This window comes from Sardina pilchardus, chromosome 24, assembly GCF_963854185.1.
Source record: "Sardina pilchardus chromosome 24, fSarPil1.1, whole genome shotgun sequence".
NCBI lineage: Eukaryota > Metazoa > Chordata > Actinopteri > Clupeiformes > Clupeidae > Sardina > Sardina pilchardus.
Window position 1 is genome coordinate 9,643,861 of NC_085017.1, and position 14,550 is coordinate 9,658,410.

The window sequence follows — 14,550 nt, forward strand, 5'->3', positions numbered from 1 at the left end:
AAGTAAAGAAGAAACTGAACAACAATGAAGAAAACTAAACGTTTAACAACTGTCTCTGTTTTTGGCAAATTAGACAAAATAGTCATAATTCCATTACTCGCTACCGCCATCTAGCTACATTTCCGGGCATACCGGAAAAGTCTTTGTTTGTGTTCGTCAAGATGGCGGCGGGGATGTATCTTGAGCACTATCTGGACAGTAAGTATTGTAGTATTATTATCTATAATAAATGGAAATACATCGATCTGGACCTTTAAATGCTACTAACATCACCCACACTACATCGTGGATAGAAAAGAGCCAGAGATTTCTCCTTGGACCCACCGAAAAGGTTGCCAACAGAAAGATCAACAAAACCAGCAAGCCAACCCAGTAACGTTAGGTTAGCCTTAGCTAGTGTTAGCTGGCTAATGTACCAGGTTTGACGTTAATGTTTCTGTTGTTCTGCGTGTATGGTATTTGTATAATATAACTATGCATACTTTTCTCATGTCATAGTGCTCTATAATAGCTGTTTTATATTTGTGGCAGTATAGCACCTGTTGTGAAGGTAATACATAGGAACGGAAAGGTTGCTAGCAAGTTAGCCTGTAGTAGCTAGCATACCAATTCTCTACGGTTCCCCTGCTATGGCATTTTCTAGATTAGTCGTTTGCTAATTGGTGTGGATGTCGTCAAGGTTATATATGCCAATTACCGATATTGTGTTTGTCATGTTCTAAGGCATAGAGAATCTACCGTTTGAGTTGCAACGGAATTTTCAGCTTATGCGAGATCTGGACCAGCGGACTGAAGGTAAGTACTAGGTGTTGTTTTAGTTTTGTCTGTGCACTCACAATATCCGGTTTCGTTTGTGATGGTAGTAAGTTAAATGGATTCCCATTCTCTTCCAGACCTGAAAGGGCAGATTGACTCGTTGGCACGGGAGTATACAACTAATGCTCGAACACTGTCCCCGGAACAGAAACTCTCTCTGCTGCGTCAGATTCAGCAGTCTTATGGGAAATGCAAGGAGTTTGGAGATGATAAGGTCCAGCTGGCAATGCAGACTTATGAGATGGTGAGTTAGTTGAAGTAGCTAAATTCCAGCATCAATTTACTTGTTGTCTGTGTTATGAATGTTACATTTGTGAAAGACTTGTATCATCCACACTTTTTTTTTGAATGAGTGCATGTGGAGTTACACTGAGCAAAAATTTCTTCAGGTATGAGTTTAATACAGGGTGGCAGTTAATATGATGTTAATATGGTTGTGTTTCTTTTAACTTGCATAAAACACTGTCCTGCGGCTCATACACAATGCGGCTTGTATGCAGGAAATTACTTTAGCTTTAAGTTCTCAACTTAATCAACTATCAATCATTTCAATATGTCTCTAATGTTACCTCCATTTCACTACGTCTCTACTGTGTTTTGTCTGGTCACAGGTGGACAAGCACATCCGCCGCCTGGACACAGATCTGGCCCGTTTCGAGGCCGACCTGAAGGAGAAACAGATTGAAAGTACAGACTATGACTCCACCTCGAGCAAGGGAAACAAGAGTAAGTCTGTGTGTGGCTCTCAAACTCTCTCCTCGATCCTCAAGGGGCGTTCCCACTGATCTATAAGTAACACTGGATAGACTATACCATTGTTGCCACTCCATCATTCTTTATGTAGATCAGTGAGGATCGAGGCCCGAGGAGGAAGGGAGGATGTATAAATGACAAATGAGAGGCACCTTATGTGTGTGTGTGTGTGTGTGTGTGTGTGTGTGTGTGTGTGTGTGTGTGTGTGTGTGTGTGTGTGTGTGTGTGTGTGTGTGTGTGTGTGTGTGTGTGTGTGTGTGTGTGTGTGTGTGTGTGTGTGTGTGTGTGTGTGTGTGTGTGTGCGCGCGCATATATCAGGCAACATTTCTACTGTAGGAATTTTTATTTATAACCATTCTCACTATATTGGGTACCCATTTAGCACTTAGGGGGTACCTAATTAGTAGTGTGGAACATCCAGTCTGGCTACGAATAATCTAATGGCCCAACTCAAGGGGCGGTACTAAGCATGCATTTGAAAATCTCACTGCACGCAATACTACGACCAATGTCTACTCTGACTGATTCCAGACTTCGACGCAATTGGATAACACTATGTCCAATGTTTACTGACTTTCAATATTGCAGCGCTGTTGTCATCAGTTTAGCTCGCCTCTGGCCAGTCTATATCAGATATACCGATGTGATTGGTTTCTCCCGATGCCTGGGGTATAGGAAAAAAGTCTCTGCACACTTGGATCCATGCAAAAAAGTGTCTTTACTTATACCAAGCTTTCGGTACTTAGACCTTCATCAGGGCTTCATCCCGATGCCTGGGGTAAAAGTAACTTGCATCATTGCTCATTGCCATAGTATCTTGCAGACACAATTCAAATTGTACCCTCGCAAGAACTCTGGATTTCCAAGGTACCCAATTAGTCTACAACCAACTATAAGGGTCTTGCTCCTGTAATGGATGCCAGCTATCTTAGCTGTGCGTGTGGAATGCTGGTAAATCTCACTCCCAACACCTCTCTTCGCCCCTGACAAAGAGGGCTGCTGGCATGAAAACTTCTAGCGTGGGCTTTTAGCTCGATTGTCAGCATGCTCTACTTCCGATCCAAAGTTATTGCTGCTTCGCGGGTTCAATTCCGGCCGTGTGCAAGGCTGAACTGAGCAGGTTTGACACAGCGCAGATGGATTACACTCCCCGTGACCGCAATTTTCCATAGCGAGACCAAAAGCTTTTCCGGCACGTACTATCAATTTCAAAAACTCCATTCTCAGCATTGTAAGCCAGTGTGACATCTAAATGAGTTTGGAGCTGTTTATTTGGTTAAATAACTACACTGCATTGTTCTGAAATAAGGTCGCAATTACCCTGAAGGTGCATTCACACATTAGCTCAACAGTGTGGCTTCAACTCTTAAACCAATTGTTCTAAAAGCTTGCACAGTGCAAAAACACTTTGCTAAAGCACAACGGCGGTGGCAACAGCCATTTTGTACTGGACCCAGCAACAAGCACAACCAGTGCATAGCGTTTTCTGTCTGAAAGCCCCATAATTGTGGGTATGTCAATTTTAAAATTATGAGTAAATAGCTGAAAATTATTTGTATGGGTTAGCCACACCTCTGGTGAGGTAATCTGAAGGCTTCATTTTTCTTTGGGTCTGAAGTCTGAATGTAGCATAGTGTTTGAATGTGTGTGTGTGTGCATGCATGCACGTATTTCATTAACTGTTAAATGTTTTTAATTTGAACTCAGGTGAACTCCGTGGCCCGAAAGAAAAGAAGGTGGCACGTACCAGGTCAAAGGTCAAGAACTCTGATGATGACTCCAGCCCCAAGAGTGCACAGAAGAAAGTCAAACTCATGCAGACGTAAGCACACACTCATGAATTCTAAACTTATACGTGTGTATGTTCCACAGTTGGATGGGGAAAAAGTTTAGGCGTACATGTCTTAATGAGCAGAATTCCAAAGTTTAAAAGGAATCATTAGTAGCCTTTCAGTCAGTGATCCTCATCAGACATGCAGACAGAAATGTTAGCACTCACTCACTCATCTCTCTGTTGTGCTTTCTAAGCATTATGCAAAGAGGGTTCTTGGGCACAATTGTTTTTTTTTCACCTTTGTGAAAATTTGTGGGGGTGAGGGTGTGTGTTTTTGCGCTGCTCATTATCGCCTCTCTGTTGCTCAGGACGGAGTTCACGGCTGTGCCCGCGGTGACCTTCGGGAACGTGCATCCGTCGGACGTGCTGGACATGCCAGTGGACCCTAACGAGCCCACGTACTGCCTGTGCCACCAGGTGTCCTACGGGGAGATGATCGGCTGCGACAACACCGACGTGAGTTCTGCCTCTCCGAGTTCCCATTTGTTGTCAGTTGTCGATGCACTCAGTACCTTTTTAGCCTTTAGTGGGTACCCAATTAGTAAAACCAAGGAGAAGGGCCATCACTTTGCAACGGGTGTCCTATGGGGAGATGAACGGCTGTGACATAACACTGATGTGAGTTCTGTCTCCCTCTCTCACCCCTTTAGCTTATTCATGCCTGGAGAGTTACACTTTCACTGTGTCGAGGCATCATGTGGTGGATTAGTATTTGTTTGCTGTAGACTTACAAAGTTTGATGAAAAAGCTCAGAGACTGCACTTATGAAAGGCAAAAAAACTGTTGTTGATTTCAATTTGGTCAACATCCAAAAGATTACATAATTAGCTCCCAAAAATATGTTTTTTATTGTTGTTTTTTATGTGAAAGACACTATATTAATGTAGTAGTTGATCAAGTAGGAGTAAGAGTGGAGGTAATAGGAATGTTTAGATGCCGTGGTTAAATACGGGAGGGGTTTTTAAAATAAAATTTCTGAATTGTTAGACTAGTTTAGACTAACATGTTAAACTAGCATATTCTGTTAGCTGTAGACCTACTATTCACAGTGTTTTCCAGTTTTCCATGATGTTCCTCTGAAAGTGGATGCTCTGTTTATGCAAACCTAAACCTCATACCGTAATTTCCCGACTATTAGACGCGGCTTATACACTGATTTTGCAAAATTTCTTCAGCTAATACAGCAATTTCCTGTGTATTAGCCGCATTGTGTATAAGCCACAGGGCTGCAATTATGCAAGTTAAAAGAAACAAGACAAGACATTTTCTTTCTTTGCCACCAGTTCCCCGCAACGTGATCCAAAGTGAAACTAGTATTGTATTTTGTGTAGTTGGAGAGAAGGGGTTCATGCCAGACAAACAGTGTAAGGATCGCTGGTTTAAGAGAATGGTGCTTGTGTCTGAGGCTAATTTGCGTGTCTGTTCTCTCCTCTTTATCTCAGTGCTCCATTGAGTGGTTCCACTTTGCTTGTGTGGGACTCACCACCAAACCACGCGGGAAATGGTGAGTGCCCCAGTCAAGGCCAACAGTCCTTTTTCTCTTGCTTGTTGCGTTTCCACTGCAGTTAAAGCAACACTAAAGAGTTTTTCGTACCGTAACATAATGTCTCCAAAATTATTTCAGCGGTTTATCAACTCGTAACAGGGTGAACAGCACTTCTGCATTCACTTCGCGGCCCTCTATCGGCTGTAACCGCACTATGTAACTTTACCACATCGGGTAGCATACCTGTAGTTCAATAAAATGAGACTTAAGAAACTACAAATTTGACTTGCTTCAATGTTGCAAAACATCACATGTTCATAAAATCATGCAACATGCTCGACCTTGTCTGTGGACATCGTTATTTGGTGGATAAACAAATAGCGTGCGTGCAACAGTGGAAATGTACTTTAGTGTTGCTTTAAAGGAGAAATCTGTCAAGTTTTCACATAGATCCCCCCCCCCCCCCAAGGTTCAAAAGAAAAACAACATTGTATTATACCACTGAAATATCTTTATTCATGTATTTTCACCTCTCCCTTCCCTCACCATTTCTGTCCACTGACAGGTACTGCCCACGGTGTTCACAGGAAAGGAAGAAGAAATGAGTGAATTGGAAAATTTAAACAAAAAAAAAGTATATAGAGATGTATAGAGAAAGAAAAACTCGGAGAAGGAAATAAGGAGGGAGGAGGAGCCCTTGTCCCCTCCACATACACTAATATAGAGCTCCTCTCTGCTTGGTTTTGGTGCTTGTCTCCTTGTCCTCTGCGCTCTCCTCCCCTCACTGTGGAAGGGTAGATAGAGGTGTAGTTACAGTTGTAGCTTAATTTATGTTTCTGGTGTCAGCCATGTCTTTTGTTTCGATGTTTTATGGGGATTGTTTTATTTTTTTTTTACGTACTTACTGTAATAGATTTTTTTTGGGGGGGGGTTGTTTTTTGAAAGTTTGATTATTTTTTTATTATTATTATTATTATTATTATTCTTTCAAGTTCAAATGGAAATTGGAAAGTTTAGAGGTGCTAGTGACGGCAAATCCTTGCCCGTGGACCACGTCAAACGATATTAAGGGACCTTGGAAGTCTTCATCTGGACACTTGTAACCTGGACACTACTGGAGTGCACTGTGATGTGGTATATTACTGGAAATAGTCTTCATATTTCAAACTGTGCCACAGCACCTAGTAAGTGTTTTGATACAACGTGTCATAACACTCACACAGACACTTCACACTGTTTCCTTAGACAGGAATGAACCGGTTTACAGAAGGGCCTTGAAAGACCAGGTGTTAAAATTTCTGGTTTTAAGCGTTGCATGCCATTTCTCATTTCATCTTAACACAAAAGTGCTGGATTTTCACATGTGCACTAACATGACGAGCATTATGCCTATAGTATTTATGAAGTATATGTTTCCAATAGAAGTATTTCAAAATTGCAAGTTTGCAAAGAAGAAAACTCTCAAAACTGTGCTCAAAAAGAGCACTCGTAGACAAGCACTCAGAGAAATCATGACAGTGCAAATGTGTATCTATCTGCATTACTTAATTGTCAGATGTTTTATTGTGTGCTTTTTTCACCATTTTGATGCTCAAAGAAAGGTTATTGCAGACCGCATCAATGTTGGTGGAATTCCTTTCCAAAGGGCAGTCATCCCATTATGTGGAATCCCACCATACTGATGTCTGGCACAAAGAAAGGTTGGTGCAAGCAGCATCCTGTGTTGATGGAATTCCTAACCAGAGAGATAGACATCCAGTTTTGTGGAATTCCACAGCAACAATCCATGTTGAAATGCAACCAACCACAATTGTTACCAAGTCAAGCCTCTATTCTTACAAAAATGCTCACCTTTTTCATTTACATACTGTATCCTTGAGTAAACTTCTCCACGCTTAGGAGGAGTTCACTCAGCTTTTACAAGACCGGTGCTTTGACAGAAAATGACAATGACACGTGTGGACTAGCAGATTCAGCATGGAAGTGCTTAACATCATTTTCTGTTGTTTAAACAAATCTTTAAAGAGAACTGTACTAATGTCATTTATTGTTTTGCTTTTTTGTATGTCTTCCATTACAGTTCAATGAATGATGAAAATTAATAACGGATCCTGTGTTGTATGTGTTTTACTTGTGTATTTTTCCTGAAAAACTATCCACCAACCACTTCTGGCCTAAGTTGAAAGCCTACCTTGAGCATAATAGTAAGAATGACCGGAATATTGCTAATAATGGCCAGATCAAATGAGACCTTGAGATCAAGAACTATATAAGTCCATATTTTCACATTTTGAATAATTAATCAAATTTGCTTAATTTGGGCTGTGAACATTATATATGTTTTTTTTTATTTTACTTGAAAATAGATAACAGAAGCTTCCCAATAATAAATCATTTGTATTGCAACAGGCTTGATTTACAGGTACAATAGATTTGCCTATTAGCATTCATATTGGGTACATGTGTTTAACATGTTATAGCCTACATTATATGCATGAAATGGTCATAGCCTATAGCTGGCAAATGTCACACCCTTTGGCATATAATGAAAGGAAGGGGTCATCTGCAACAAAACCTGCAAGATTTTGCATCCTCTGAACCTGATGAACCTCTCTCTCATTCAACCCAATAAATTCTCAAAAGAATAGGCCTATTTGATTTAGAATTTGAAATTACTTTATAATTACTCTCTTTTTGCCTGCTGCAATTCATGTTGGGTTTTATATTTTAGCATGCAATATACATTACATGTAACATTTGATCTACCTGACTACAAAATTGGTCATATGACATATCACATCCCCTGGCATATCAAACCAGGAAGGGGTCATCAGAATAGAATTAAGACACCTGAAATATTGTTGGAGTCTTCTGAGCGAGATAACCTCTCTCCTTAATCAATTTTTAATGAAATTCTTAATGGACATTGTTTTGTCTGTTACCATTCATGTTGGGTTCATGTTTATGTCATTAGCATGTAACATACATCAGCTATAGGCCTACATTTGATATACTGGTCTTTAAATTGATCGTATGGCCGGCAAATGTCACAGCCTTTGGCATATGAAGAAGAGGACGTCTCGTGCATCCCTGGTACGGTATATACAGGGGTCTGAACTGGCACTGAGAAGGTTATCTGCATTATTTTTAGGTTGACCTTTACATCACCCCTGTCTGAGGACCTTATAGCATATACATCCTTAGCTTGTGGCTGCGCAGGAATATGTCGAGGAAAGCTTGCAACATACGTCTTTCCGTGTGTTACAAAGCAACTTTAATTGTTAAGTGTCAATCCCAAATCCCACACTGAAAGGCAATCGGATGCACACAACTGTGCGTGAATCAAATGAGAATGCAGAAAGTTGTGCGCTACATTGTCATACTTTTATGATGAAAAAAAAAAAATATAGCCTAGGCTATATGATGGACAAAAGTCTTGCAAGTTCATCATAAAGGCCGCTTAACTGCACCGACAAAGATCTTTATGGGCACATGCGCCGTCAACAACGTACTTTAATAATATTAGGCGGCTCGCTTCCTAAAAGTATGCACCCCATAATTTAGCGACTTGAATTTCAAAAGATGACGCTGTCAAAGTCTAGAAACGTTATTTCTAGTGGAATTATTTGGAGTGGCGCGGGTCAATTGCGTCAAGTTTCCCCGTCCTTGACATTCTAAGGGGGCGGGTCTCCTGCTAGGACGATGGGATAAATTGGCGGCCCCCTTCTGCTCGTCCCCGCTCACAGCACTCAACGGCACAGATACCTCTCACCGACGGTAAACTTACCTTATAACCTAAGCTTACTGCTAGAAGAAAGGCGTGTTTTGTGCAAAGTTTCTGAGAAGTTTCTTTGAGATGCATTGTTATGCAATTATGTTCTCATCTTTTACTTGACCTTTAAAATATTATCTTGTCTTTTAGTCTAACTTCACTCCAAAATTGACTGTTGAAAGACTTATGTTTAAGATTATATATAAATACATTTACATGTGCAGTTATTATTTTATAGAAATATGTTTTTTTTTCACATAAGCTAATCTGCATTTTGATTCAGCAAATGCTCTGTAACTAATTAAGTCCCTGTGGTGGCCTCTGTGTCTTTCAGCGGACTTAAACAGATCGACAAAATGGTGAAGTTTGGAGTCAATGGGTGAGTGACCTGCATATGAATTGCTCAAATGATATTTGGCTTGAACCTGTTCCCATTGGTGCATGTGTAAGTTGCCTTGCTTGAGGAAGTGCAGGGGTTCGGAAGTCCTAGAAGGACAGAACAGAGGATATACTGTATTACATAAGACTGCGCCTAGGCGGAAGGCCTATAGGCACTCTGACTGTGATTCGAGGCTACGTGTGTAACATCACACCACCTCCATCTTGTCTCTTCCATTCTGTGCTTAGAATAGTTCCGAGGTCATATCACACACACACTGCCTCTCTACCTCTCTTTCTCTTATGCCTCTCTTTCATTTCTCTCCCTCCCTCTCTCTCTCTCTCTCTCTGTCTGTTATCTTTCATTCTCTCAATCATGTCTCTCAACTCCATCTCTCCCCTCCTCAGCTGTCACATTCCTGTACGCTGTCCAACTAATTTTAGAGTGGCAACCTTTCCAGCCAGGGCTTTAGGATCAGGAGGTGGCTGGCTGCTCGGGCTTTTGTGAGATAGTGAGAGTAGCACAAGATCCACACTGCCCTTTTGTAAAACTCTTGGCATGGTGGACTCTTTTTTTTCAGAGATAAGACAACACAGTGTGCAAACTCTATATGGCCCTGTAACAGTTCCATTAATTTATGTTTTCATTGACAGTAGAGTAGAATTGAATGCACACATTAACTTAATTCGACAGACTTTTGCCACAGAACACTTGACCAAGACTTAGTTCTTTGTCTCTTCTGACAGTGAGACACTTGCACATTTGATTATTTTCTGGCCCACAGGAAAGCCTACTGTGCATTTTAGTCTGCCAGTAAATGCATTAACCATATGGGTATTCATAACTTTTTTTATCCGGCTGGCATCAGCATAACATTTGCGCTGTGTGCGTGTAATGGCTTTATTCATGCCGGCTGCGTCAGCTGCCAGTCTGCCCTCCTTGGTGACCATCCACAGCTGCTGTGTGATGTCTCTACCCATTGGACGGAACAGTAGAGCCTTTATAATCCTGATGAAAGTGGCACCGCGCGTTTCCCCTGCCAAATATTCAAATCAGTCCAGACAGTGACACAGCCTTGCCAACCAAACCTCGACTGTCAACTTGGGTTTCAGCAGGGGTGATAATTTGCGCAGGTGACATGTAAGTAATATGGCTTGACCATTAGAAGTCTAAACATTTGGGTTGGCATAGCACCTTCGGACTTGCTACTTTGACATTTGCATCTCCTTCAGGGAGATGGTAAGGGCGTAAGCCATCCTTCGGAGTTTGGCCCGGAAACCACGGCAACTGTCTTAACAACTGCAGCATAGTTCTAAGAGCACACCAGTTGTCTTGTGTCCTGAGGACCGTTGGTACATCTGGTCACATCTTCAGGCTAGACTTGTGGTCTCAGCTCACTTGACCATGTCGTCTCTGTTGGCCCTGACTGAGTTGGCAGCCATATTAGGCAGAGGGCAAAGACTTTGGTGTGGAGATTTGGCCTTTCGTTATCGGCCGAGGCGAGCTGACCATGTAAGGCTTAGATCTTTGTTGTGTATGAGTGAGAATAAATGTGTGATGGTGTAAGTGTGGATCAGTGATCATCATGTGTGTCTGTGTTTCTGTGTGTACGTGTTCATGTGCATGTGTTGGCTGATACTGCCCCCTGATGGCAGAATGTGAAAGAGCAGAAGCCCTTACAAGAGAATAATATTATGAACATACACAATTTTCAATGTACATTAGTTGTTTGTGTATGTGTGTGTGTGGGGGGGGGGTGTCTATAAGAGTGTTTATACTAGAAAGACTGCACAGTGACATGCCATTCATTCTATTTCATTCTATTTCTTTCCAGATTTGGACGCATCGGTCGCCTGGTGACCCGAGTGGCACTGCTCACCGGCAAGGCTGAGATCGTGGCCATTAATGACCCTTTCATCGATGTCGAGTACATGGTAGGCTTCTGTCTTCCTCCTCTTTATAATAGAATATATAAGGAGACGACAACTGTTTTTAAACGCAAAATATTATCAATTATGAACAAGTAACATTTGTGTTTTGTTGTTAGAAAAACACTAGAAGAACACTTTTGAATTTCATACTGTCAATTATCAACTGGAAACATCTTCTGGTTGACAGGCTTACATGTTCAAGTATGACTCCACCCACGGCCGTTTCCACGGTGATGTGAAGATTGATGGAGGCAAGCTTGTTATCAATGGACATGCCATCACTGTTTTCTGCGAGTAAGGACCCATGCACAAACAATCCTCAACCTTCAGTCATTCAATATAAAACCACAAATCTTGTATATCTGAATTCAGCAGATAGCCAAATGGTCCCAAATGGAATGTCTAAAGTACTGCAGTATGTGGGAGTGTGGCTATTGGGCAGGAACCTATTTAGTAGTACAGGGCCGCGTTTCCCAGATTCGCTATGAAGCTCTTAAGTGCTGAGAACTTCTTAGGAGTGTTCTTAGAACGTTCTTCGAGCATTCCTGAGAAGTTCTTAGCACTTAAGAGCTTCTTAACTGGGAAACCCGGCCCAGATGAATTGGGTTCTTAGGTGTACTTGGTAGGCTACCAGTGTTTACAGTGCTCTAACACCCATTCTCCATTTGCAGGAGGGACCCAGCCAACATTAAGTGGGGCGATGCTGGTGCTGACTACGTCGTGGAGTCCACCGGCGTGTTCACCACCATCGAGAAGGCCTCAGTAGGTCCTCTTTACTGCCTACCATTCCTTTGATTGTGTACTGCAAGCCAAAGACTACACTCTACATTCAACTGAAAGACCTTACTGTTACAGCCGGGCTTTAAGAGACTCGTCTAATGTTTTCAAATGTATCCGCCGCTGTCACATCTAGTTCCCCAGATTACAGCGGAAGCTGGAATTGTTGCAGCATCCGCTCCGAACGCAACACTTCAGTTACCTGCGTGGTGCAACCAACCTGTCTGTTATGGGCCGGGTGTAGCCTGCCTGTTAGGGAAATATGTCTGTGTGCTGCACACAGCAACTTTCTCATCAGGATATAAAGATGGACGCTTCTCTCTCTCTCTCTCTCTCTCTCTCTCTCTCTCTCTCTTCTTTTAGGCCCACTTGAAGGGTGGCGCCAAGAGGGTTATCGTCTCTGCTCCCAGTGCCGATGCCCCCATGTTTGTCATGGGTGTCAACCACGAAAAGTATGACAACTCCATGAAGGTTGTCAGGTAGGTTAGACCATCTTTGACAGTGTGGCAATATCTCTGTCTGTTTTCTATTATCATCACTTGATCAATTGATCAATGATCAATTTTGTTATTTTCCCAGCAATGCCTCCTGCACAACCAACTGCCTGGCACCTGTTGCTAAGGTCTTGAATGACAACTTCGTCATCATTGAGGGTCTCATGGTATGTTTACCCTTTTTTTCTGATCAGACAGACTTACACTAAGACACAGATAAACAGTATGCTACTATGTCCATTGAGAAAACAAACATTCCTTCAAGAATTGTTTACTGATCTCAAAAGTGCAAAAACCTACTTCTTGAGAATGTCATGAAATATGGGCAGTGCATTTGTACCATGGTGTATGACAGTTACACATGTCAAAATGTAAAATCTTACATTCAAAAATATATATATATATATTTTAAAGTCTTTTAACACTGTAAGGTGTGAAGCCAGGTCACCGAAATATTCTTACTGTCCAGTTCTAACTGACGCTGTGCTTGTCTTCCGCATTGTCCAGAGCACCGTGCATGCTGTCACTGCCACCCAGAAGACCGTGGACTCTCCCTCAGGCAAGCTGTGGAGAGACGGCCGCGGCGCCAGCCAGAACATCATCCCAGCCTCCACCGGCGCTGCCAAGGCCGTGGGCAAGGTCATTCCCGAGCTTAATGGGTACGTGCCCAACCCTGAGCAGGACCCCTCTCAGACCCTGGCAGTAGTTAGCTACATCAAGGCATCGAGTTCAAGGCAGTCGCCCTGACCCTAGAGGATATGCCCTGCTTTGACATACTGGTGTCTGAACAAAATGTAACTGTCATCTCAAGCTTTCCTCAGAGCTGCCAGTGGTTTTGTTGTTGAGTTCGATGTCGTTGAAACATTGAATCATTAAGGAAATCTTTAAGGGGAGATTAGATATCGTCCTGGGCTTCACGGCATGAATTATTAAGAGGACAAGCTTATCCAGCTGATAACATTTAGGGAATGCCGAGCTAATGTACATTTTTGTAATTTAGCAAATGGATGATGTGGCGTGTGTCCCACTAGTTTAATGTGGAGAAACTAATTGTAATTTTTTTTAATTTCTTGTCTTCTTGTATTTCAGAAAGCTTACCGGCATGGCCTTCCGCGTTCCCACCCCTAATGTGTCTGTTGTTGACCTGACAGTTCGCCTGGAGAAGCCTGTGAGTGCAGCTCAGCTCTTATCCCTCTCTCCTGCCTGTCTGTTTATTCATTCCGATCTCATCCCCTAGTCCATTAGCTCACACAGCCACTGTCTTTATCCTTGACTTCAGGCCAAGTATGACGATATCAAGAAGGTCATGAAGGCAGCTGCTGAGGGCCCAATGAAGGGAATTCTTGGATACACAGAGGACCAGGTAACATTCCTCCACTCACAGACTGATGACAGATCTGTATCCACACACAGTGTGTTATTAATGACTACTACTAGCTACTAAATCAACTCAAATGCTGTAGTTAGGATCAGCTGAAAGGTACTGCGCCTTGCTATTCTATATTCATTGAACAGTGCCTCTCCCCACTCTCATTTTGGTGTACCGTTAGATCATTATATTGTCGTCTGTCCGTCTTCTAGCTGTAGACGACATCAACATCCCAGTTATCAGAATTTCAACCATTATGCTAGTTGGGCCTGAGTTTCTCTATTCAGCTGTGCCTCTTCTGCCTCTTCAGGTTGTGTCCACAGACTTCAACAGCGACCCACACTCCTCCTTCTTTGACGCTGGTGCAGGTATTGCCATCTCTGACCACTTTGTCAAGGTGGTGTCATGGTACGTCCCTGAATGTCACACACAACGTAGACTGTGCCCTCTTAACACACAATAACACAAATAATAACCACATTGTGCTGTTTGTCTGATGTCTCTAAACAGGTACGACAATGAGTTTGGCTACAGCACCCGCGTTGTCGACCTGATGGTCCACATGAAGGCCAAGGAGTAAAGTTTTCTGCCGTGAAGCGTTTCCTGCACACTGCTACGTTGTGATAATCGTGACAACTTTTCCCTGTAATCCTGTTCCGCCTCACTGTTTTCCCTGGTGATGACTTGGCGATGGGGAGTTCCACTTACAATCACTTTTTTAATAAAAACTTTGTGACCCAACAATTAAAGATGTGTACTTGGTCTTTCTTGTAGATTCTTTCTTGCAGATATGTTGGTCTATTTACACAATACAGAGTGGTGCCTGGTGGTTTCTGCCTTGTGAACAATGGAGGACTTTGTTCCATTATGTTCCAACATAGGATCAGATGTTTTGGGGGCAAGGGTATTAACCATCCCATAAAACCATATCCTCTATAT

General features: G+C 42.4%; 2 protein-coding genes across 2 annotated transcripts; both read left to right on the top strand.

Annotated features, from left to right (window-relative positions):
- The first annotated feature begins 137 nt into the window (after positions 1-137).
- ing4 (inhibitor of growth family, member 4) lies at positions 138-6,998 on the top strand. The gene is made up of 8 exons (XM_062530085.1): positions 138-198; positions 724-795; positions 894-1,060; positions 1,428-1,542; positions 3,277-3,391; positions 3,712-3,859; positions 4,846-4,907; positions 5,455-6,998. Exons 1-8 carry the CDS (start codon positions 162-164, stop codon positions 5,492-5,494), a joined length of 756 nt encoding a protein of 251 aa, XP_062386069.1. The 5' UTR covers positions 138-161; the 3' UTR covers positions 5,495-6,998.
- Positions 6,999-8,561: 1,563 nt separating this feature from the next.
- LOC134073103 (glyceraldehyde-3-phosphate dehydrogenase-like) lies at positions 8,562-14,360 on the top strand. Its single transcript, XM_062530084.1, has 12 exons — positions 8,562-8,666; positions 8,996-9,040; positions 10,875-10,974; positions 11,159-11,265; positions 11,643-11,733; positions 12,112-12,227; positions 12,328-12,409; positions 12,750-12,901; positions 13,332-13,410; positions 13,522-13,605; positions 13,922-14,019; positions 14,122-14,360. The coding sequence occupies exons 2-12, from the start codon at positions 9,018-9,020 to the stop codon at positions 14,189-14,191; spliced, it is 1,002 nt and encodes a 333-aa protein (XP_062386068.1). The 5' UTR covers positions 8,562-8,666; positions 8,996-9,017; the 3' UTR covers positions 14,192-14,360.
- Positions 14,361-14,550: the final 190 nt, after the last annotated feature.

Bases quoted from the DNA above. Each gene is read 5' to 3' on its own strand.
- ing4 (XM_062530085.1), top strand. From the start codon at position 162: ATGGCGGCGGGGATGTATCTTGAGCACTATCTGGACA. The intron at 796-893 runs GTAAGTACTAGG...ATTCTCTTCCAG, and splicing joins TCTGGACCAGCGGACTGAAG to ACCTGAAAGGGCAGATTGAC. The intron at 4,908-5,454 runs GTGAGTGCCCCA...GTCCACTGACAG, and splicing joins ACCAAACCACGCGGGAAATG to GTACTGCCCACGGTGTTCAC.
- LOC134073103 (XM_062530084.1), top strand. From the start codon at position 9,018: ATGGTGAAGTTTGGAGTCAATGG. The intron at 13,606-13,921 runs GTAACATTCCTC...CTGCCTCTTCAG, and splicing joins TTGGATACACAGAGGACCAG to GTTGTGTCCACAGACTTCAA. The intron at 14,020-14,121 runs GTACGTCCCTGA...GTCTCTAAACAG, and splicing joins TTTGTCAAGGTGGTGTCATG to GTACGACAATGAGTTTGGCT.